A 24,458-nucleotide genomic window follows, 5' to 3' on the forward strand; every position below is an offset into this window, starting at 1 on the left:
CAAGTCCAAATAATAGAACGTTTAGTTTATAAGTGTTGTAATAGTATATTTCAATAATTTCAACACCATTTTTACTTACCTATATGCCCAAAGCATATACCTCATAAAATCATAAATAATAATTTCAAGGTTTTTAATTCGATATATATTTATTATAGTGACAGCCCATATGCCAACAAAAAGCACTTATTCACTTGGACGAATATTCCAGGCCAACTACTCCAAGATCCTTAACGCTTGTTTGGTAATTGTTTTTAAAAATAGTTTTTTGCTTTTCAGAACAAAAAATGTAGAAAGCATGTTTGATAATAAAAAATTGTTTCTTATCTTCTATTCTTAAAAATTGAAAACATGGTATTTTCAAATAACATGTTTGAGTTGTTTTATGTTGTTTTCACTTCTTTTTTTAGGACTATTTTAAGAAATAATTATACAAACATGTTTGGTAATCAAAAATTATTTTTTGTTTTTTATTCTTAAAAATAGAAAACATGGTATTTTTAAAAAAAAAATATTTTAGTTGTTTCTACTTATTTTCTGATTACTGTTTTAAGAAATAATTATACAAATATGTAGAATAATTCAAAATAAAAATTATTTTTAAACATATTTAAAAATATTAAAAATATGTTAAATTCTAACTTTTTATTTTATTAATATAGTTGAATTTGACTTGAATTCTAAATAGAGGTCGAGTTAATATTTTTCAACCAAGAGTTTATTTGATTTGGAAAGAAAAAAAAATGCAAAATGCTATTAATGAAGCTAGGGTTGGGTTTAGATCATATTAGAATTACTCAAAATATAAGGTAAGAAATTATACCTTGTTCTAATGATTCACAATAACCAAACATAATAATAACCCCATGAATTTGTATTTAAATTATGCAATAATTGTTTTGGGGTCCTTGCATCTGTTTAGCATGTTGCCCATCTCAGTCTTAGATGGTGAAGTACTATCTAAACACCATTTATTGCCATATGGCAAACATTAATTACTAAAAACACCGAATGTTGTACTGTTATGACAAGGTCATTCATGAACACGAAAGCCCAAAAGCCATTATTTGACAAGTCAATTATTAGCATTAAAAGCAACTAAGACACATGAGAAAACGTTACAACTTGGTTAAGATAAATAGTCATCAAACATCAAAATCTACCTGTGACACAAGTTCCCAAAACAATTCTTGTCCACCTCTTCTTTAAACTAACTTGAGCTTCAAAGGGGCATTCCCAACAAAAACCATCTAAACACTTCTTATTGTAGGTACTCTTGTCATTCACTTAGAGAAAGTTAGCTGGAAAAGACGTTGGCTATGCACAAACAAGTGCTTTAAATGATTTTTTTTTTTCATTTTTATCATTAAAACATTTTTATTTTATTAAAAAAAATCACATACTACTTAATTTATTGGAAGAGTACATAAGAAAATCTCACCAATTGAAGAACTGTACCAAAAGGGTATTTAAGAGAATTTTTCTTTTTATATTTTGATATTATATTGAAATCCATGGAGTCTCTTCAAATGGGTCAACTAGGTTGAATACTCTAACTCAAGTAGGTTACATTCCATTTTTTTACTAAATCGATTTTAATATTATTTGGTTAATTAATCAATTCCAAGAATTGTTTTATATTATTAAAGACTTTCATTTCATATATATTGTTTTATTTCAATTGAATCACGAATGCCAAAACATATTAGTGCCAAAGAGAAATTCACTTCCATCCATGATGAGAAGTACATAAAAGAAGTTGAGGTAATTGAAGGAGGATTCCTAAACTTAGGATTTAATCAGTTACAAGTTTACTTTGAGATTATAGAGAAAGGTGAAGAGTCATGCATCATCAAATCGAAAATCGATTACAATGCCAATGAAGAAGCTATTTCTATTGCTTCAACCATACCTTCCTTACAATTAGAAGTCATTGTTGTAGTTGCCAAAGATTATCTTTTAAAAATAAAAAATGAAAGTGCAAACTAAATCTCAAGCTCACAAGCCTTTCCTTAGAATGAAATGCCTAGAATTCGACTCTTGTTTACAAATAAATGCGATTTTCATTGAAGGTTTGAAAATTTTAATATTTGTCTCATTCAACCAAACACTGTCTTAGCTCAAGTCATTTTAATTCACCTAATAATATAAGGTTTTGGATCAAAGAAACACCTTAACATTATGTCATAGCCTTGATTTTTGGGAGATATAGATTCAAATTTTACCATTGTTTAAATCCCCATTTAAAGCTCATATAGAATTTTATTCCATTTTTTTTAATATATTGCTAATTTGTAACCTAACAAAATAAGTTTTTAGATCAATTGGTGGTACAAAGAAAAGTTACATGAGTTCAAATATTAACTAAATATATGGTCTTGTTTGATAATATTTTTTTTAAAAAAAAATTAAAAATAATTTTTAAGAATGGTTCTTAAAAACAGTCCTTAATTATTTTTAAGAACAAAATTTTATTTAGGAACTCAAATTGAAAAACCATTTTCCTAACTTATTTTTCTATTAAACTATCATACACTTGTGTACAATGTAAAAGTTCTCAAAGTACTTTAATTAAAAGCATCTTAAATTTGTTTTAAAAAATAAAATGTTTTCAAAAATAATTCTCAAAAAATTACTTTCAATACAAAAAAAATATGCAAAAAAAATGGTTAAAGAAAAGCTACCCAATAATACTTTTTTATAGGTGGTATTAATTCATTATTATTATTTTGTATATGCATAATTTCAAACAAAGTGATATGATGAAGGCGTATTCAGAGTGTCATTTGACCCCTTAAAAAAGGTCATATCTTGCTTTGATGTAGAATTCATGTGTAACAAAAGAAGTCATGTATATGTATGAAACAAAAAAAATGATAAATTTACATAGAGCAAGCCAAGCATGGAAGCTCTATGACACTCATAATTGGCAATGATCATCCAAAAAGATCTCTATCATATGGTTGAGACAATTGAGCTCATTGAAGGTGATGGAGCTGTTGGAACTGTTCTTGAACTTACATTTGTAGAGGGTCAAGGTATTACCTTAAATTCTAACTTTTTATTTTATTAATATAGTTGAATTTGACTTGAATTCTATATTGAGGTCGAGTTAATATTTTAAAGAAAAAAAAATGCAAAATGCTATTAATGAAGCTAGGGTTGGGCTTAGATCATATTAGAATTACTCAAAATATAAGGTAAGAAATTATACCTTGATCTAATGATTCAGAATAACCAAACATAATAATAACCCTATGAATTTGTATTTAAATTATGCAATAATTGTTGTGGGGTCTTGCATTTATTTAGCATGGACCCTTGCCCATCTCAATCTTAGATGGAGAAGTACTATCTAAACACCATTTATTGCTATCTGGCAAACATTAATTACTAAAAACATCGAATGTTATACTGTTATGACAAGGCCATTAATGAGCACGAAAGCCCAAAAGCCATTATTTGACAAGTCAATTATTAACGTTAAAAGCAATTAAGACACATGAGAAAATGTTGGAGCTTGGTTAAGATAAATAGTCATCAAACATCAAAATCTAGGTATGACACAAGTTCCCAAAACAATTCTTGTCCCTCTGTTCTTTAAACTAACTTGAGCTTCAAAGGGGTATTCCCACAAAAACCATCCAAACACTTTTTTTTGCAAGTACTCTTGTCATTCACTTAGAGAAAGTTAGCTAGAAAAGACGTTGGATATGCATAAACAATTGCTTTAAATGATTTTTTTTTTCATTTTTATCATTAAAACATTTTTTTATTAAAAAAAATCACATACTACTTACTTTATTGGAAGAGTACATAAGAAAATCTCACCAATTGAAGAACTGTACCAAAAGGGTATTTAAGAGAATTTTTCTTTTTATATTTTGATATTATATTGAAATCCATGAAGTCTTTTCAAATGGATCAACTAGGTTGAATCCTCTAACTCAAGTAGGTTAAATTCCATTTTTTTACTAAATCGATTTTAATATTATTTGGTTAATTAATCAATTCCAAGAATTGTTTTATATTATTAAAGACTTTCATTTCATATATATTGTTTATTTTCAATTGAATCATGAATGCCAAAACATATTAGTGCCAAAGAGAAATTCACTTCCATCCATGATGAGAAGTACATAAAAGAAGTTGAGGCAATTGAAGGAGGATTCCTAAACTTAGGATTTAATCAGTTACGAGTTTACTTTGAGATTATAGAGAAAGGTGAAGATTCATGCATCATCAAATCGAAAATTGATTACAATGCCAATGAAGAAGCTATTTCTATTGCTTCAACCATACCTTCCTTACAATTAGAAGTCATTGTTGTAGTTGCCAAAGATTATCTTTTAAAAATGAAAAATGAAAGTGCAAACTAATTCTCAAGCTCACGAGCCTCTCATAATTGCCTTCATATAGATAATAACAAATGGTTATTATATAAAAAATAATACTTATTCAAGTAAAAAAATAATACTTTATGGTCAATGATTCATAAAAGACAAGAATAAACTAAATAAATATTGGAATGTAACAAAGCTTCATGTCTAAATACCAAGTTCAACTCAAATGAAAGCAATTTATAAGCAAATAAGTGTATAAGTAAAGAGTAGCATGATATTATGAATTAATATCATAATATCAATAAATATTTGAATGTGAAGAACTCATAGAGATGAAAAACTCATGGCAGCAAATTTACATGTCATTTTATATTCAAAAAAAAAAAAGCATAGGGTTTAGGTTCAATTTCTTTTATTGATTTTTAAATAAAAAATTATGAGTATGTCTTAGATGGCCTAAATAATGGCAATAAATTGTAGCATTGGTCATAATACTAAACATCAATATGGGCATGAGGACTTTTGTCTAGGGTGGTAGCATATTCGAAATGGATAAGAATTATTTCATCATTCCCTAAATACTACCTTTTACCTAACGGTTTCTCCATTGACAATTTGTACAACCACATGAAAAAAATAATAATGAAAGGCTACTAAGGAAGTTCCCCGAGTTCCAATAACATATATCACTTCTAAAAAAACAAGTCAACTAACTCTATTCTATAGTTCTTAAAAATTGTTTTTAATTGTTTTTAAGAACAAAATTATGTTCAAGAATTGAAATATGAAATACAATTTGCTCAACTTATTCTTCATAAAATTACTACATACTTATATACAATACAAAAATTTATAAAATATTTTTAGAAAACTATCTAATGGTAATACTCTTGTTTAGATGTCGAGAAACTGTTGAGCTTACTACTTTGTCTATTATTGCATAAATTGACGTATTTTATTTTATTTTATTTTTTTGTCCAATAAAATGTCTTACATGTGTTTGGGTTACAAACACGTTTAGTTTATTTTTCTAATTTGATAATTAGGATGAGATTAATTTTTAATATTTTATTGATAAAATTAAATTAATATTTTTATATTAAAAATTAAATTTTAAAATAAATATCTGTTAAATATGTTAATTTTTTACAACAAAAAAAAAATCATAATTAATAGAATGAAGCATGAGATTATGACAACTTAATGACTTATTGCATTACTTCTTTATTTCTTTTCCCAATTCAAAGTACAAGATTAAGCTTCCAAATTTCACTTAAATCTTAATTGGATTTTCAATTTTTTTTTCCCAACATTTTCCAAACCTTTAATTTTTGAGGTGTTAAATCAATTCCCAAATTTTATGTCTCTCCTTTTTCTTGCATTTCATGTGAAAATGATAAATGAATTAAATGATTATTTTATTGTTGGGATTCCAAAGAGCATTTAAAAAATGGTCGCCCTCCTCCTGAAGACTAGCCAACCTTCACGGAGAAACAAAATGAAACGAAAAAAAGTCTATTTTCTTATTCTTTCTTATTTTAATTTTCCCGAGAAAATTTCATTTTCCATGAAACTTAAAGCCACATCTAGAACCTTATCTCTTATTGCTGAAAAAATAATACTCTTGTTTGGATGGTAGTAAAAGATTTTAGAAAACTGTTTGTAACCCAAACTCTTGATTTATGGGTCCCGTCTGCATCTTAAGGGCTTGAATCTTTGGATGATAACAAACCATTTTTGCTAAAATAGCAATGAAGGACATAAACAAAAGAGAAAAGCAAAAGCAATGGGAAAAAAAAAATACAAAAATACAAATATGTATATGTGCTTTACAAAATTTTTCTAGAAACTCTTACAAAGGGGGAATTATTTCAAGAGTACACAAATTCAATTACATCTTTAGGAAAGGTTTTGGAGAAACCTAAGTGCCCTATTTCGATTCAATGGAAGATCCCTTTATATTTCTGAAAACCGAGATTAGAAGATAGGGAAAAAAATAGGAAAGTGCCAAAAACTTTACATAAAACAAGCCAAAAAAAAAGATTTGGATCAACCTCAACCTTAATGCTTTGTAGCTCCAACAATGTCTCTCTCACGGTGGCCTACTGGTGGAGCTAAGGTTTAAAGAGAAAAATTGAATAGGACAACCATGGGATGGGAAGCAAATAGGAAAGTAAACAAAAATGACATATAAAAAAATGGTCTTTATGCTTATGTGGATAGATGAGGGCTACTTTGAACAATTGTTTTGGATGAAACCCAGTTTTAATATTAAGTTTGGGAAGAAGCCCATTTTAGCCCAAAACTCTCTCAATCATCTAATTGAGTGATTATGAAGTATCTTCAAATGGGTCAAGTAGGTTTAAGTAGGTTAAATTCTTTTCTTTTCTTTTTTAATAAATCGATTTTAATATCATTAGGTATTCCATTTTTTTTAATAAATTGATTTTAATATTACTTGGTCAATTAACCTATTGGCAAGAATGGTCATTAGTTTGATGAATTGTTTTATATCATCAAAGGTCTTCATTTTTCTATTGAATCAAGAATGCTAGAGCATATTATTGCCAAAGAGAAATTCACAACCATTGATAATGAGAAGTACATGCATAAAAGAAGTTGAGGCAATTGAAGGAGGATTTATGGACTTAGGGTTTAATCAATATTGAGTATAAATTGAGATCATAGAGCAAGGCGAAGATTCATGCATCATCAAATCGAAAATCAAGTACGTTGCCAATGAAGAAGCTATTCTATTGCTTCAATTGTACCTTCCTCCCAATTATAAGCCATTGCTAGAGTTGCCAAAGATTATCTTCTAAAAATGAAAAATGAAAGTGAAAACCAATTCTCAAGCTTGTGAGCCTTTCATTAGATTGAAATGCCTAGATTTCGACTCTTATTTATGAATAAATCTAATGATATTCTAGTAATTAAGGTTATTTGATTAAAAGGGTAATTGAAAACCCAATTTTGAAAATTTAACCCATCATCTTTTTTTATCTTATTTTAATAAAAAAATTCCTTATTTTTCCTCGTAAAAATAATCATTTCGCTTAAAACATATATGTAAATATTTGAAATAGTTAAGAATATTTATGCCAAAAATGGGTTACTCTTCAAACAAAAACATAGGAAGGGATTCACAAATATAAGAATTATTTCATTATTTTTAACCAATTAATTCTAATAATAATTTTTACATTATCACTTGTAAACTTTAATATAAATTGGAAAATAAATTAATGGAAGCCACATGGAATTTTCTCCTCAACCATAATCATGAAAAACCTTATTTATTTATCTAGTTAGTTGTAACTCCACCATTAAATGATTGATTTGGAAGTAAATAAAGAAACAATATAGTGGTTTCCATTGAAGGTTTGAAAATTTTAATATTTGTCTCATTCAACCAAACACTGTCTTAGCTCAAGTCTTTTTAATACACCTAATAATATAAGGTTTTGGATCAAAGAAACACCTTAACATAATGCCCTAGCCTTGATTTTTGGGAGATATTGATTCAAAATTACCATTGTTTAAATCCATTTAAAGCTCATTTAGAATTTTAGTCCATTTTTTATATATTGCTAATCAATTGGTACAAAGAAAAGTTGTAAGAGTTCAAATATTGAGTAAATATATGCTCTTGTTTGATAATATGTTTTAAAAAAGAAAAGTTTTTAAGAGCAAAATTTTATTTAGGAACTCAAATTGAAAAAACAATTTTCCTAACTTATTTTTCATTAAAATATCATACATTTATGAATAATGTAAAAGTTCTCAAAATACTTTAATTAAAAGCATCGTAAATTTGTTTTAAAAAACAAAGTGTTTTCAGAATAAATTCTCAAAAAACTATTTTTAATTCAAATGTATTTTTTTAGTTAGAAAATTATTTTCTATTTTAAGTAATAGAAAATGGTTAAAGAAAATTTCAACATGACCTAATTTTTTACAAGTGGTGTTAATTCATTATTATTAATTTGTATATGCATAATGTCAAACAAAGTGATCATATGATGGTGTATCCAGAGTGTCATTTGACCCCTTAAAAAAGGTCATATCTTGATTTAGAATTCATGTGTAACAAAAGAAGTCATGTATATGCACATGTGAAAAAAATATGATAAATTTACGTAGGTGGAAAAAAAGGCATAACAAACAACTAAGCCCACCTAACTAAAATTATTGTATATTAGTTTTGCAATAGTATACAATTCAACATCATATGAATCTAGTCAAATCTACTCTCTAAAATTATGGGCCCCTGCATAGAAATCTAGGGCATATACCTTATAAAATCATATATAATATAAGATGACTACAATTTTTTGGCATTTTTTTAGGCCAACTTGCTAAGAATGATGGCACGGGGTCATTATTGTCGTCCTTATTTTATCTTATTCTTTGTCTTCTATGTGTCCATCATATGTTATAAACCCTAGGTTGAAGTTTACAACCCAAATTGTTAGCCGCTGTCATCCCCATAGATTTAAAGAAGTGAAAGAAGAAAATGTTTGGACAAGTTTCATATGATGTAGAGGTAGCTAGATGTGTCGGCAAGCAATGCATGGAAGCTCTATGGCACTCTTCAATTGGCCGTGGTCATGGAGGAAGGTCCCTCTCCTCTCCTTGAAAAATTTGAGCTCATCGAAGGAGATGGAGGAGTTGGGACTGTTATTAAACTGATATTTGCACCTGGAAAAGGTATCACTTTGACTTGTAGTCTTTCTTGGATTTCTTTTTCTTCTTTTATAACATTAAATGATAGATTTTTAGTTGAATTTGAATTAAGGCCTAAGTTAACATTTTTCAAATCAATTCAACTTGATTTTGGAAAACACTATTTAGGATGTTTGTTTTTTTTATTTTTTACTGAAAGTAATTTGTTTTTAGAATTTAGGTTATTTGTTTTTCTATTTTTTAATGACTTATTATAAACTTTTATTGAATAAAAAAAAGCAAAAATATTTAACTTTTTCTAAATAGAAAAAATAATATATTGATTTTTCTTTACTTTTTAATACTTAATAAAAATAAAATACTACAAAAACAAACAAATTAATATTTAACACTATTAAGCATTAAGTTTCTATTTAAAATTAAGTAAAAAAAATAAGCACCACCTAAGCTTACTAAGTAAGTTTGAGTTCAGTTAAACTTTATAGATTTTTTTTCTTCTGGTTGAATTACAAACTGTAGGACCTGCTAGTGTAATAGACAAATTCATAAAAATCGATAATGAGAAGTGCATAAAAGAAGTCGAGGTGATCGAGGGAGGAGTACTGCACATGGGATTTAATCAATATCGATTTTGCTTTGAGATCATAGAGATAGACAAAAATTCATGTCTTATCAAATCAAAAATTATGTATGATGTGAATGAAGAGACTGCTCAAACTACTTCAGCAATTCCTTCCAAGCAATTAGAAGCCATTGCAGAAGTTGCCATTAATTATCTTATAAAAATGAAAAACCCAAGTGTAGATTAATTTTCAAGCTCTTGTAGAGAGAGAGAGAGAGAGGTTCATAAAGGAATTGTGCAGAACTCATCATTTATAACAAAGGAGTCTAGTTTCATAATGAGACCACTCTTATTATTTTTTTCTTGGGAAAAAATGGGGGAAGGAAAAGGAAAAGAAAAATTAACACATCTCAGTCTTAGATGTAAAAGTACTATCTAGAAACTATTTATTGCTATCTAGTAGACATTAATTACTAAAAACACTAAATGTTGTAATGGTACGGCAAGGCCATTTATGAGCACAAAGGCCCAAAAGCCATTATTTGACAAGTCAATTATTAGCGTTAAAAGCAATTAAGACACAAGAGAAAATGTTGCAGTTTGGTTAAGATAAATAGTCATAATAATGCAAGTTCCCAAAACAATTCTTGCCCATCTCTTATGTAAACTAACTAGAGCTTCAGATGGTCATGTCCATAAAAACCATCCAAACACTTCTTATTACATGTACTCTTGTCATTCACTTAGAAAAAGTTAGCTGGAAAAGACGTTGGCTATGCACAAACAATTGCTTTAAATGATTTTTTTTTTCATTTTTATCATTAAAACATTTTTATTTTATTAAAAAAAATCACATACTACTTAATTTATTGGAAGAGTACATAAGAAAATGTCACCAATTGAAGAAGTGTACGAAAAAAGTATTTAAGAGAAATTTTCTTTTTATATTTTGATATTATATTGAAATCCATGAGATCTCTTCAAATGGGTCAACTAGGTTGAATCCTCTAACTCAAGTAGGTTAAATTCCATTTTTTTACTAAATCAATTTTAATATTATTTGATTAATTAATCAATTCCAGGAATTGTTTTATATTATTAAAGACTTTCATTTCATATATATTGTTTTGTTTCGATCAAATCACGAATGCCAAAACATATCAGTACCTAAGAAAAATTCACATCCATCAATGATGAGAAGTACATAAAAGAAGTTGAGGCAATTGAAGGAGGATTTCTAAACTTAGGATTTAATCGATTACGAGTTTACTTTGAGATTATAGAGAAAGGTGAAGATTCATGCATCATCAAATCGAAAATCGAGTTCAATACCAATGAAGAAGCTATTTCTATTGCTTCAACCATACCCTCCTTACAATTAGAAGACATTGTTGTAGTTGCCAAAGATTATCTTTTAAAAATGAAAAATGAAAGTGCAAATTAAATCTCAAGCTCACAAGCCTTTCATTTGAATGAAATGCCTAGATTTTTACTCTTGTTTACAAATATATGTGATTTTCATTGAGGTTTGAAAATTTTAATATTTGTCTCATTCAACCAAACACTGTCTTAGCTCAAGTCGTTTTAATTCACCTAATAATATAAGTTTTTGGATCAAAGAAACACCTTAACATTATGCCATAGCCTTGATTTTTGGGAGATATAGATTCAAATTTTACCATTGTTTAAATCCCCATATAAATCTCATATAGAATTTTATTCCATTTTTTTTTTATATATTGCTAATTTGTTACCTAACAAAATAAAATCTTCGACTTGATTTTGAAAAACATTATCTAGGGTGTTTACTTTTTTGGCTTTTTACTGAAAGTAATTTGTTTTCAGAATTTAAATTGTTTGTTTTTCTATTTTTTCATGACTTATTATAAATTTTTTACTGAATAGAAAAAGTGAAAATATTTAGTTTTTTCTAAATAGAAAAAATAATATATTGATTTTTCTTTACTTTTTAATACTTAACAAAAATAAAATACTACAAAAACAGACAAGTTAATATTTAATACTATTAAGCATTAAGTTTCTATTTAGAATTAAATAAAAAAATAAGTACCACCTAAACTTACTGAGTAAGTTGAGTTCAGTTGAACTTTTATAGATTTTTTTCTTCTGGTTGAATTACAAACTACAGGACCTGTTAGTGTAATAGACAAATTCATAAAGATCGATAATGAGAAGCGCATAAAAGAAGTTGAGGTGATCGAGGGAGGAGTACTGCACATGGGATTTAATCAATATCAATTTTGCTTTGAGATCATAGAGATAGACAAAAATTCATATCTTATCAAATCAAAAATTATGTATGATGTGAATGAAGAGATTGCTCAAACTACTTTAGCAATTCCTTCCAAGCAATTAGAAGCCATTGCAGAAGTTGCCATTAATTATCTTATAAAAATGAAAAACCCAAGTGTAGATTAATTTTCAAGCTCTTGGAGAGAGAGAGAGAGAGAGAGGTTCATAAAGGAATTATGCAGAACTCATCATTTATAACAAAGGAGTCTAGTTTTATAATGAGACCACTCTTATTATTTTTTTCTTGGGAAAAAATGGGGGAAGGAAAAGGAAAAGAAAAAGAAAAATTAACACACCCTTTTCTATACAAGTATAGTTCCAATTTTTTTTATTGACCCACATTCCCCATGCCAAAGATTTAACTAAGAAAACAAAATACAATACCAATCTTCACTACCACAATAAACTCTCACATCGTGGTCCAACATGATGATGTTTTAGGGTCCCACAATGCCGGGAGCAAGAACTTCTTACCCTTTATCCCATGGGCATTGAAGCACCCACCATTGCTTGGGTTCACCCGAACCTTTCCTGTGTAACCCGGGAATGCCCCGCTCCCAAATATACCGTGGCAGATGGTTGATGCCTCCTTCGGATCCGATTCAGGCCCATCATAAAACCCATCGTTATAGGGATTAGTCACAAGTCCAGCTAGTGCTGATGCAAATGAAATTACCATGGAATCCGCACCCACATTTCCGTTTGGTGGTTGTAGGGTTACCCCCTGTGGCCCATAATCCGGCCGGTGGAACGGCCAGGCACATGACCCGGGACACTCCGTCTCAGGGTTCCCAACGATCATGTAAAGTTGATTTGATGGACCTGGATTTAAAAATATGGAATCAAAAACATAAAATGAAGACAAATCACTAGGAATTACCATGGCCTTGTTCCATTATTTAACAAATAGTTCATATTATCGAAATATACTTTCTTTTTTTAATATCGAAAATATACCATCAATCAGGTAAAATCATACTATCGTGATCTCGTTTATTTATGATCTCGTTTATTTATACAATCGTTCAACAACCTAAATTTCATCTTACATATTCAATTGTTTGAATTTAGACTTTAGTACATAAATACCATTATAATACCTTAACATTTTCCTCGATAGATTCTTCCATTACTTGGCGATAATTATCAAAATATAATCTAGAATCATTCTAATTAAAAGGTTTTCAATTTATAGTAAGACAACTAATTTCTACGCCGGTCTCAAAGCATTCAAAAGTATTTCTAAGTCTCTCAAAATCACTCCTAAACGAGCTCTATATATTAGAAATGTGAAGTTTTGGATTACCGATAACTCCATGTTCGGAGCATTTTCCCATGCACAACCCCTGCACCGTGACTTCCCTCGACGTGAAGACAACAGCGACGGTGTTACTGTCGCCGTTGGTGGCCTTACTCACCAACCCTGAAAGAAAGTCTTTGGTGATAACTTTTCCGATCGAGTACGAGACGTCGGTGACTTGCCTCACAACCCTAACACGGATCTTAGGCACCGTAAACAGCTTGTCATTAGCTGCAGACTGGTAGCTCTCCACCATTTGCCACCATTCTGACACCGGTGGCTCAAGGTTTGTGTTGAAGTTGTTGTTGAGGGACTTGATGAAGCTCCGGAGAACCGACTTTTGGATGCGGCCGAACCTGCCGTACCATATGAGGGAGAGGTTTACATTTCCGGTGAGGAGAAGACCGCCATGGAAGGAGAGCTGAGGATCAGAGGAGGCTGAAGGGAGTAGGAGGAGGAGGAGGAGGAGAAATGAGATGGAAATTGGTGAAGAAGATGCCATTGTGAAAAGCAGCTTTCCACTCGTTTCATACTTGCATTTTGTATATGTTTGATACAATGTTGTAGTGTGGATTAGGGTTCCAAATAAGGGAAAATCAAGGTACACCACAAAGGGCAGCTATTTTGGTGGTTGGTTCTTGGGAAAATCTCAAAGAAGTGGTCATGGGAGTTTGGAGATTTTGGAGGTGAGGTTTGTGAGAAGCCCGTTTAGAGGGGAGTGGCGTTGGTTATTGACAGTTAATGAGGATTTTTCGATTATTATTTTTGACCTCTTTATGACCTATGATCATTATAGTGGCTTAATTATCAGTTGATTTTTGACAAATAAGACTTCAAACAAAGTCTGAAAAAAATATATGCTCACAAAATGATATTGTATTGTTAAAAGTTAGTGCCTTCAAACTAATCAAGGTAGTTTAGTTGGTTAAAAATAAATAAATACAAAATTGCATCCTTGGATCCCTTATAATTAATTAAATTACAACTTCTTGCTTTGAATCCAAGAGTTTGTTCAACATTGTGATTTAAAAAGCAATATTTTATTTTAAAAAACAAAAACATTTTCTTTAAAAAATTTATCGCACCATTATATTCTAAAAACAAAGTAAAACAAAAATAGATTTTAAAGAACAAATAAAAGTTGTTTTTACCTAAATTTTTTTCCATTTGTTCTCCCGAAACCATTCTCCGTTTCACTTTATTTTATTTCATTTCATTTCATTTTTAAAAGCAGTTTCAGATGATAAACTGCTAAATAATGCTATAATTATTTTAAAAATAGTAATTTATTTTTAGGATTAATTCCATTCGCAACCAATGAGATTTGATATAAATACACATAAATGATTTAAATTTAGTTCCTTAATACCTTAATAAAAGTATTATATGTATAAAATTAATTTCAAAAGATTTTAGTTATGTGTGTTTACTAATGCTCTAAAAAATATATTTTCTAAACAAAATACATTTATAAAGTATTACCAACAAAATTTAAAATCAATAGTAGTTTAATAAATTTTCATTAAACCTAGGGAGTATGAGTGAAATTAACCCTTATTTTTAAGACATAGTGCCAAATGTTCTCTAAGTTTCAAAAATCCAGTGATCCAAAAAATCAAGGCAATCATAGACCCTGCTATTCTCTTTAAGGGTTCGTTTGAACAAAAACAAAAATAAAAATAAAAATGGATTATAATTTTACATAAAAGAGAGGAATCCAAACCCTAACATCAATGTATTGTGGTTTCCATCACAATACATTTTTAATCTCTATTCCCATTTTTCCTATGTTAAAATAAAATTGATTTCCAATTCTCAAGGCCCTATTCATAGTTCCAAACATGCTCTAAATGGCATGGCATGGTTTGGCTTGGATTGGATTGTGTTTCAGAGACAACCCTAGAGACACCATGGCCGTTGCTTCAAACCATCATTGGCCAACCTAAAATAGCCTCATGGAGGGTTTGGTGCAAAATGACCCGAAAGGAATGGTTGACGTAAATTTGAAGCTATAGATTCAACTGCAGGCCTGATGCTGCACAATCCCCTGATTCAAGAGAAATCGAAAAACCCAAAAACAAATGACCAAGCAGCTGCAGAGATGCAACTAGTACTAGACCACAATACCAGCAACTATAGTCATTGAAGTTAAGAGGGGCATGGGCATGCAGGCAACATGCTGCAGAGAGGCCTGTTTCAAAGAAAACCAATATCAAAGATACTACCAGACCACAAGACCAGCAATCAGGCATGGTCTTTGCACCGCTGCATTGCTGTAATAAGGGTTTTGGAGCTGTTCTATCTAGGAGTATGGTGTGTTTTCCTTCACTCAATCCATAGCCACAGTATTCAAATATGCAAAAGATGAAATGGAGAAGGAGAAGCGGTTAGTCTTCAACATACATTCTTGTTAAGCTAAGAATCAAGTTTGGAATAAACCAAAGATGGCATCATAACAAACTATTTGTTTCAAGTGAGATCAAACCGTCTTTTTTTACACCAGAAAAAAATGATACATCCTAATGAGTTTTATTGGTGAAGAGAAACTTATACAAACAGAGACAGATCCAAATCACCCTTCAACTAAGAACGAAAAAGTTATTGCAGTGGGAGATTATTTCATGGTTTCTAGCTAGGAGTTAATAGAGATAAAGGGGAAGAGAAAAGAACATACTAAACACACTCACACCCACTACCCTCGGGTGTGAGGACTCTCTTCGATTGTGTTGTCCTCATAAGGCCCCAACTTTCTTTACATTTGGACCATTTTGGCGATTTATCGTCATTCTTCCATAGCCTTGCAGCCACTGACTTAAGCCCGTTCCTCATGCATGTCACAACAACCGTGACAAGCTCTCTGCAGGATAAAACAATTGTTAGAAATAAAACCAGTCACTAAATGCTTGGATAAGCAAACAGGAAGATTCTACAAATACATGGGGGTAGGACTTGAACTCAAGACCTCTAGTTAACCAGCTCTACTACTATGTTGAGTTTTCCTAAAAACCTGAGCTGTTAGGATTTGGACTCACAGCGTACATCATGCTTTAACAAAACCATCTTATTGGTGAATTAAGGAATTGGTATAGCTATATTTTGTGAGAGTTGATACTAAAATTGCATCTTTCTTGACCTTTCGAGGATTTATATCAGGAGTCAAGCCGAAGTGTCACTAAACACTGCACCATCTTCCTTGCCATTTGTTTTATTTTCACATTAATAACAGAGCAGAAACTATTCTCCACCAAACCACAGGATATAACCGTGTAAACTCAAGGAAAAGGATGTTTTTGTACTTACAATGGTGAGCATGGAGATCGACCGCCATTTACATAGTAAACGAATAAGTATGAATCATAATGCTGACCATTGATGAAGTAAAAATCATGCAGCCTTCGCACACACTTGAATAACATTTTCTTATAAAAATGAATGGCAGGATTGTTGTAACTAATAACGTGCAAATAAACTCCTCGGCATGTAGGAATACTTGAAGCATATTTGATAACCTCCCGAATAAGTGTAGAAGCTGCAATCCAACTCCAAATTTGTAATAATATCACAGACATTTCAAGACATGTCAACAGATAAAGATCATCTCACCTATGCCAAGATTTCTGTAAGTTTCCTCTACTCCCAGTGTCAGAATGTAGACTAGAGTTTGACCAGATTTTGATGAGTCACATTGGAGCATATCCCCTATCTTCAAAGCCAACAACAGTTAGACAAATTAAAAGAACTCAACAAACACAAACTATTTGTACCTTTTATTCTTTCAAATAAAAGAAAATCTAGAATGAGAAATGGAATCTCCAGAGTCATCCTGTCTATTCTACATGGACTCACAAATAAAAATGGACCAATGGTGCTACTCTAGAAGTTCAAATGATCAAAGAATGCTCAGCCTAGTTTTATCAATGAAAGTTTAGACAGTGAAGATGGGAATCATAAGTAAAGGTCAAGTTCAGATGGCTAAAATTACACAAACAATATAAGTTTGGCATCAGTGATCTACTTAGTTTGGGTATAATTTGTGGTAGGTTAAAACATGATTTACCCATCAGTAGTGCTTGAGAACCCACACAATTAATTAAGAGTGTTGGATGCAAGTCATATTGTGCTCCTCACAGAAGGCTCACCTCACTTTCATTTGCTAGAACAAGCCGTGCTGTAACAAATCCAATAATTTCATCACTTTCACCATTAGAACGATTGCGGTCAACAGCTCCCCAAGACACAATATCCCGTCCATTGACAACATTTTGGAAGAACTCAGATTCATATCTGGAAAAGTTTATGCTTTTTTTGTGAATGAAGCAACTACATCGTCTTATAGCTGATAACTCACAAGTATCAGATGAGATCATCTAACCTGATAGGAAACACATCGCCATGGATTTGCTCAAGAACATCCAGATCAGAGGGCCGTATGGGCCTGTAAGATATGATTGGCCGATGGGAGATCTTCAGGTCTACCATCGAAAATTGTGTCATTAATCTCCAGCAAAGATTTTATGTATTTGAAGAACCTGTACAGGCCCTTCTCCTTCCATTTATGCCACATCACCAACAAAGGCCATGCAGTGCTTTTTTGAGAGGAGAGCCATGCAGCACTTGCTTGACACTAGTAAAAAAATTTACTTCTCATTAATTTCTAGTGATTATAAACCACAATGCCCATATACAAAAACATGCATGCAGACATATATAGAGGACCCACATAAAAGTCTGCTAAAAGAATTATAAAAAGTAGTAGAGATAACAGGTTTCATGAGTCCTAACAGCCCTAATGCATTTTACAGATGCATTGAGTTCTAGCAAGAATCTGCCAGAGAAGGCCTTTATTAGAATATGAAAAGAAGGAAAAACAACAGTAGCCCAACATTTTTGGACCTTTTTTTCTAATTTCATTATTTGGCCAACAGTTTAATATTTTCAGAAATGCACTGGTGCCGCTTCAAATTCAAATGCCAACCCAACTGTGCTTTTTGCAATCACTCACACATAATGATTATGCCAACTCAAGAGTAATTACTTGAAATAGTATTCAGATCACTTATGCTCTTTTGGTGGTTGGGACCTAAAGGCAGAAAAGAACCTTTCAAAGCAACAAGATTTCAAAAGCAACAATTTATAGGGTTCCATATTCTCTTTTTTTTTTTTCTTGATCTTATTGGAAACTATATCAAACATGAATTTCTTCCATAATTTCTAGCAAACATGGCACAAGTTGCATATTTAACATTGCTAGCAACATGGAACTAGAAATATAGAGCACCAAGGATTGTTACTTTTCCAAGGCCATGTCCTGCAAGTATATACCACGTTATAGTGATTGCAAGGCCATCATTTTCATTAAATATGTCAGGATATGCAGAGTAGAGATGCAACCTTCTATTTAGAAAGTATTACCTTAGTAGACTCTCTCCTTGACAACCAATGGCACAAATCAAATCACTAAGTCTTCAGAAATCGTTCTCCACCTGCAGACTCCAGTAGTCAAGCTGATTAGTAATTTCACCAATAGCCAAACACTTTTTTTTTTTTTTGATAAATACCAATAGCCAAACTTTTAAGTAAAACAGATGTAACAATAAGCAATAATTTTGAGTATGACATAGTTTCATCAGTGTGAATAATTTGTTTAATGTACATAATAGTTAACACAACTGCAAAGCAACATCATTAGAATTTGGGCGCATTTAAGACAAAAATACTCCCTGAGTCCTATAAAATAATGGTTCATTTCTAGATCCAAAGGACTTGAGCTCCTAATGATCTCCATTAACTGTGATTCAAATTGCCCTTCCACACATCTAATCAGTTGTCTAAGCAAAAGCCTTCAATCAAGAGTGACCAAATATAAACAGAAGCAACCTGCTCTCCCACAGCAGTCAATTGCATTCACTGTATGTGCATGCTCCATCTTCATATAAGCAGCTCAAAATTAGCTTCAAGATCATTTGCATATTATTACATCTCCCCATATTTTGTACATTCTATCTCATGTGCAATGCAATCCTAGTGCATTTAGTTAATGAGAAGTTTACAGTAAAGTTCATTAGTGTTATAATACTGTTGAAAATACATACATTGTCACTTAAATAAAAAATAAGACAGGATTAAACTACTCATCTGTGAAATCTGGCTTAAGATAAGGGGTTAGTATTGGGACATGGAGTGTTTCATGTTTGATATCATGTTACAAAAAGATTGAGCTACTAGTCTACAAAGCTCTTCTAAACCTTTCTTTATGTAGCATGTCAAAAGGGTAGGCCCTTGATCCACCACCACAAAAGCTAGAAATACAGACCATGTGAAAATCTATAATTCATTGAGAAAAAAACAATTTAAATAACCATGCAATGGAAATGGCTCAGGACAGAGTCAGCCAACAAGTAGGACACAAAAAATGGTTGGACATCTTTCCGCCATTCTTAGACATCATGAATTATAGGATAACAAAACCCAGTTTTCTTTCCTGAAGTATCACATCCGTTACAATCTGGGATGAGCACACCCTTGGAGTGCAATGAGGATCTTTTAGATGTATGAAAGGTTGTTGGGAGAACAAGATTGGATTTGAGGCCAATAGCCCTGGAACACCTTTTTTTTTTTTTTTTTCCTTTCATTTAACAGACAATATTATTGAAGAAAAAAGACTATCCCAAACTAAATGTGAACTATGGAACACAGCAACCAGATTTGAGGACTAAAAACCCAAAGCAATGTAGGTTATATAAGATCCTTCAACTTGGACTCTGACAGCTCAGAGATTATGAAAGCATGATGCTCCCAAAAGAAATTTAAAATAAAGGTAAAAAGGTAAATAATAATAAAGAGCAATCTTCCATGCCTTGCAATGTCAGCCCAAGACATTATTATGTTACCAACTTCAAAGAGGTGAGACAAGGAAAGAAGCACCCTGACCCAGTACTCGTCAGGTAAGGAAAAATCAAAGGAAAAGCACAGAGACTACCGAGCAATGTACGAGCAGATTGTTCACCAACTCAATATCCAGTCTTCACATAGCATCCCTTCAGAAATCTCCAGCTCCTACTAATCAAATGAAAAAAAAAATCTAGGAGGGGAAGCGGTTAGGTGTGGTATGGTGTGTGAACAAAAGATTGGATTGGATTTGAGAAGCCCCTTTACAAGGGATTGAAGGACCCCTCCCAAAATGATTTTTCTTGCAAAGCACTTCCTAACTAAGGAATCAATATTAAGGAAAGAAAATTCAAGGAAAGATTCATTTCCACTTCTTCCTACACCAAGCAGCATTTGGATAAGGAACACGACTCCATAGCCTCATTCCCTCTTCTAAATTTTGTTCAATCACCCAAAGCCTAACTAAGCAAATTCATCAAATTGATCAAACACACAACTTGAATTCTATTTTCTCAAAATGATTTGCCACAAAGCACCTCCCACTTTAGGAAACAACTTTAGGGGAAAAAAAATCAACAAAAGACGTACTCCAACTTCTATTCTACATCAAGCACTATACTGTTAAGGAAAATGGCAGCTTGGCCCCATTCCTCTTTTTTCTTTCTTCAATCACACAGATCTCAGCTGGCCATGGTAGCAAATTGTTCAAAGCCACAACTAAAAATCCTACATCCTTAAAAAGATAAGAAGCTTAATATATATTAAACATTCTTCTAAAAAGTATCTTCTTCTTCTTCTTCTTTCTTCCATCACATGAATCCCAACTATGATATCAAATTGATCAAACTCATGAATTAAATATCCTTCATCCTAAAAGGAAAATGAAAGTCTGATGAAAATTGGACATAACAACTATTTTTTCTCCTTTTTAGCAGGTAATCTTAACCACAACAACAATCTTCTTGTTTCTTCAATCACACAAATCCCAACTTATGATAATATCAAATTAATCATACCTGCAACTTAAAAATCCTAAATTCTATAAATAAAAATAAAAATATGCCCGATAAAAATAAAGATAACAACCATCCTCTTCTTTCTTTCTTCATTCACACAATCCCAAGCGAGTATGATATCAAACTGATCAAACCTACAACTTAAATATCCTGTCTCCCAAAAAAATAATAAGCCTATTAAAAATTGAGCAACACAACCACAAATGCTTACATGTAAAAAAACACTCTCTATGCACCGAAGAGGGAACTTGAGAGCAATTATACCATCTCAATTTCTTGTGGCCATAGTCTATTGATCCTACCCTTACTCTTAAAATCAACAATACCATACAGAAACTTCAAATCCCAATTGAACTTGGAGTTTCTTGCAAGAGTTCAAGAGAGCTAAAATTCAAACATTACAATGGAAAAAAAAAACCATTGATGACAATCAATAAATAATAAAACCGAGAAAAATGAATCGCCATACCAAATTCATAAAGTTTAACTATCAAATCCAATTTCCTTATTGAAAATCCTTGCAGGTACCAAAAAAAATTCAGTTCATTTGCAGTAAATAATAATAAATTTTTTTCCAAAAAAAAAAGGACAGACCCAGATAACAGAGCTATCATATCAGCTCAATTTCCTATGATTATAACCAATTAACATATCCATATTTTTAAAATCATCAATGCAAAAGACACTTCAAATCCCAATTGAACTTGTAGGTGCTTGCAAGACTTAGGGAGAGCTAAAACACAAAGAAAGGAATTATTAATAAAAAAACATTGGTCAACATGAACTGTTCACACATCAAACTAAGAAAATTTCAAACTAACATATCCAAGTTCCTTACAGGAAACTGATTTGAATTCATCAAATTTCAATTCATTTTCAGTGCCAAAAAAAAGGACCCAAATGGCATGAGCTATTATACCATGTCAGTTACTTATGGCCATACACCCATATTCTTTAAATCACAATACCACACAATCACTTCAAATCAACTTGCAGTTTTCTGCCACACTGAAATGAAGCTAAAATTCAAACAAAAACATCGATTTTTTGAGATTTTCAATTCAAGAAAAAAAAACAATCATTGATCATGATCAAAATACTAAAAATCCAGCCCACCAAATCCAAGTCCCTTGCACAAAATCCCTATGGATAACATCAAATTCAATTCATTTCAGTGAAAAAAAAGGTGCTCAAGATGTAATGAGCTATTATACGATCTCAATGTCCTATGGTTGTACCCATTTGACCATACCCATATTCTTAAAATAGACAATACCACACACTCACTTTGAATTCTTGCCAGGGTGAAGATGATCTAAAATTCTAAAGAAAAGAAAAAAAAACACATTGAGATTAGCAGTTCTCAACCCAAGGAAAAACAATCATTGGTCCAGATCAAAGCAATAAAAATCCAAACTATCAAATCCAAGTTTCATACAGAAAACCCATGTGGACAACACCAAATTCAATTTGCTTTCAGTAAAGAAAAACACAGACCCAGGTGACATGAGCTATTACATCATCTCAATTGCTTATGGTCATACCCCTATCCTTAAAATCAACAATACCACACACCCACTTAAAATCAACTTGTAGTTTCCAGCGTAGTGAGAAAGAGCTAAATTTTTTTTTTTTTTTTTTGATAACCATGGATGTCTGGACCAGCTTACGCGCACCGACTAATCCCACGGGGCCCTGAAGTTAACGGGTAAACCTCTAGTGGCCCTAAGGGGACCCTAAGGGGACTCGAACGAGCTAAAATTCAAACAAACACATTGAGATTTCTAGGAGTATCAATTCAAGTGGACACAATCATTGGTCATAATTAAAGCAATGGAAATCCAGCCTATCAAGTCCAAGTCCCTTGTACAAAACCCAGTGGATAACATCAAATTCAATTCATTTTCACTGAAAAATAAAATAAAATAAATAAATAAATAAAACCAAACCCAGATAAAGAGGTATCATACCATTTCAGTTTCTTTCGCCCCCACTCATCTTCTTAAAATCAACAACACCATACTCCCACTTCAAATTCTTGTCAGATTGAAAAGAAGCTAAAATTTCAAACAAAAACCCATTGAAATTTCTAGGAGTTTTCAATTCAAGACAAAACGATCATTGACCATGATCAAAGTAATAGAAATCCAGCCTTCAAATCCAAGTCCCTTGTACAAAACCCATGTGGGTAACACCAAATTCAATTCATTTTCAGTGAAAAAGAAACACGCAAACCCAGATAAATGAGCTATTATACCATCTCAGTTTCATTTCTATGGCCATACCCATATTCCTAAAATCAAAAAACACCACACTCCCACTTCAAATTCTTGCCGGACTGAGAAAGAGCTAAAATTTCAACCAAACCCATTGAAATTTGTAGGAGTTCCCAATCCAACAAGAAACAAGCATTGATCATGATCAACGCAATGAAAATCCAAACTCTCAAATCCAAGTCCCTTACACAAAACCCATGTGAGTGCATCAAATTCAATTCATTCGCAGTGAAAAAATCACAAACCCAGGTGAGATCTCACTACTGAAATTGAATTGAGAGCCTTACCTAAATTATACGCCAGAAATGTGGAGTCGGAGATCGAAATTTCCAGATTTTGAGAGAGAGATGTAGGTATTTGTTCGGTTGTTGGAATGGAAAATCAGAATCAAATAAATGCTTTTCGTGTTAAAGGAGTCTTTCCATCAGATCAGGTAGACAAAACGCCACTTTTAAGCCTCTGCTCGGAATTAAAATAAGAAAAATAATTTGAACTTTTTTTTTTTTTTTTAACATTTTATATTGCCTTTGACGATAAGAAAATGTTTTAAATATTTAAAAATGGAGTTTTATTCCATTTTTTATCATTTTCTATGGATTTTATTCTAATATCGCTTGTTATTACCAAAAATAAATTTTGTGTATATTTAAAAATATAAAATATGAAAAAAAAATTAATTATATTTCAATTGTTTTTATTTTTATAGGTAAAAAAAGACAGTTTCAATAATTAGATAAAAAAAAACTAGGGAAAATATTTTTTTATAAAAAAAGAAACAAACTCTTAACAATTGGAATTTAATTTCAAACTAATTTTGCAAAAATTATTTTAAATAGATTTTCAAACCCATTACCCATTTAATCTTAAGAATGTTTCTATGAATTAGATTATAAAAAATAAAAGAGTAATATGAACATTAAAACAAAATTGAATTAATTTTAAGGGAAAAAAATCATTGGGTTTGGTTTTATTTTGTTTAATAAATCTAAGTCAAATTACTTCTTTTTTATTTTAGTATGATTCAATTTGAAATAACAACACAAAAAAAAATTATTTTTTTTTTGTTAATTTAAA

General features: G+C 31.2%; 2 protein-coding genes across 6 annotated transcripts; both read right to left on the reverse strand.

Moving 5' to 3' along the window:
* Nucleotides 1–12,119: 12,119 nt before the first annotated feature.
* On the reverse strand, nucleotides 12,120–13,880 carry LOC100242601 (protein EXORDIUM-like 1). The gene is made up of 2 exons (XM_002273717.5): nucleotides 13,211–13,880; nucleotides 12,120–12,726 (listed from the first exon to the last, which is right to left on the reverse strand). The coding sequence occupies exons 1-2, from the start codon at nucleotides 13,704–13,706 to the stop codon at nucleotides 12,314–12,316; spliced, it is 909 nt and encodes a 302-aa protein (XP_002273753.1). The 5' UTR covers nucleotides 13,707–13,880; the 3' UTR covers nucleotides 12,120–12,313.
* A 1,787-nt stretch (nucleotides 13,881–15,667) lies between these two features.
* On the reverse strand, nucleotides 15,668–23,869 carry LOC100259634 (histone acetyltransferase MCC1). Of its 5 annotated transcripts, none has more exons than XM_010663801.3 (8): nucleotides 23,672–23,869; nucleotides 23,079–23,165; nucleotides 18,617–18,687; nucleotides 17,577–17,828; nucleotides 17,344–17,488; nucleotides 16,808–16,907; nucleotides 16,505–16,733; nucleotides 15,668–16,061 (listed from the first exon to the last, which is right to left on the reverse strand). In XM_010663801.3, exons 4-8 carry the CDS (start codon nucleotides 17,696–17,698, stop codon nucleotides 15,878–15,880), a joined length of 780 nt encoding a protein of 259 aa, XP_010662103.1. In that variant the 5' UTR covers nucleotides 17,699–17,828; nucleotides 18,617–18,687; nucleotides 23,079–23,165; nucleotides 23,672–23,869; the 3' UTR covers nucleotides 15,668–15,877. The 5 variants fall into 5 exon arrangements, with proteins under 5 accessions (XP_010662103.1, XP_059589603.1, XP_002273780.1 ...); XM_059733620.1 differs by having other exon boundaries at nucleotides 18,617–18,694; nucleotides 23,672–23,858; XM_002273744.4 differs by lacking the exon at nucleotides 23,079–23,165.
* Between the last annotated feature and the right edge of the window lie 589 nt (nucleotides 23,870–24,458).

This window comes from Vitis vinifera, chromosome 16 (assembly GCF_030704535.1).
Source record: "Vitis vinifera cultivar Pinot Noir 40024 chromosome 16, ASM3070453v1".
In the NCBI taxonomy this organism is placed as follows: domain Eukaryota; kingdom Viridiplantae; phylum Streptophyta; class Magnoliopsida; order Vitales; family Vitaceae; genus Vitis; species Vitis vinifera.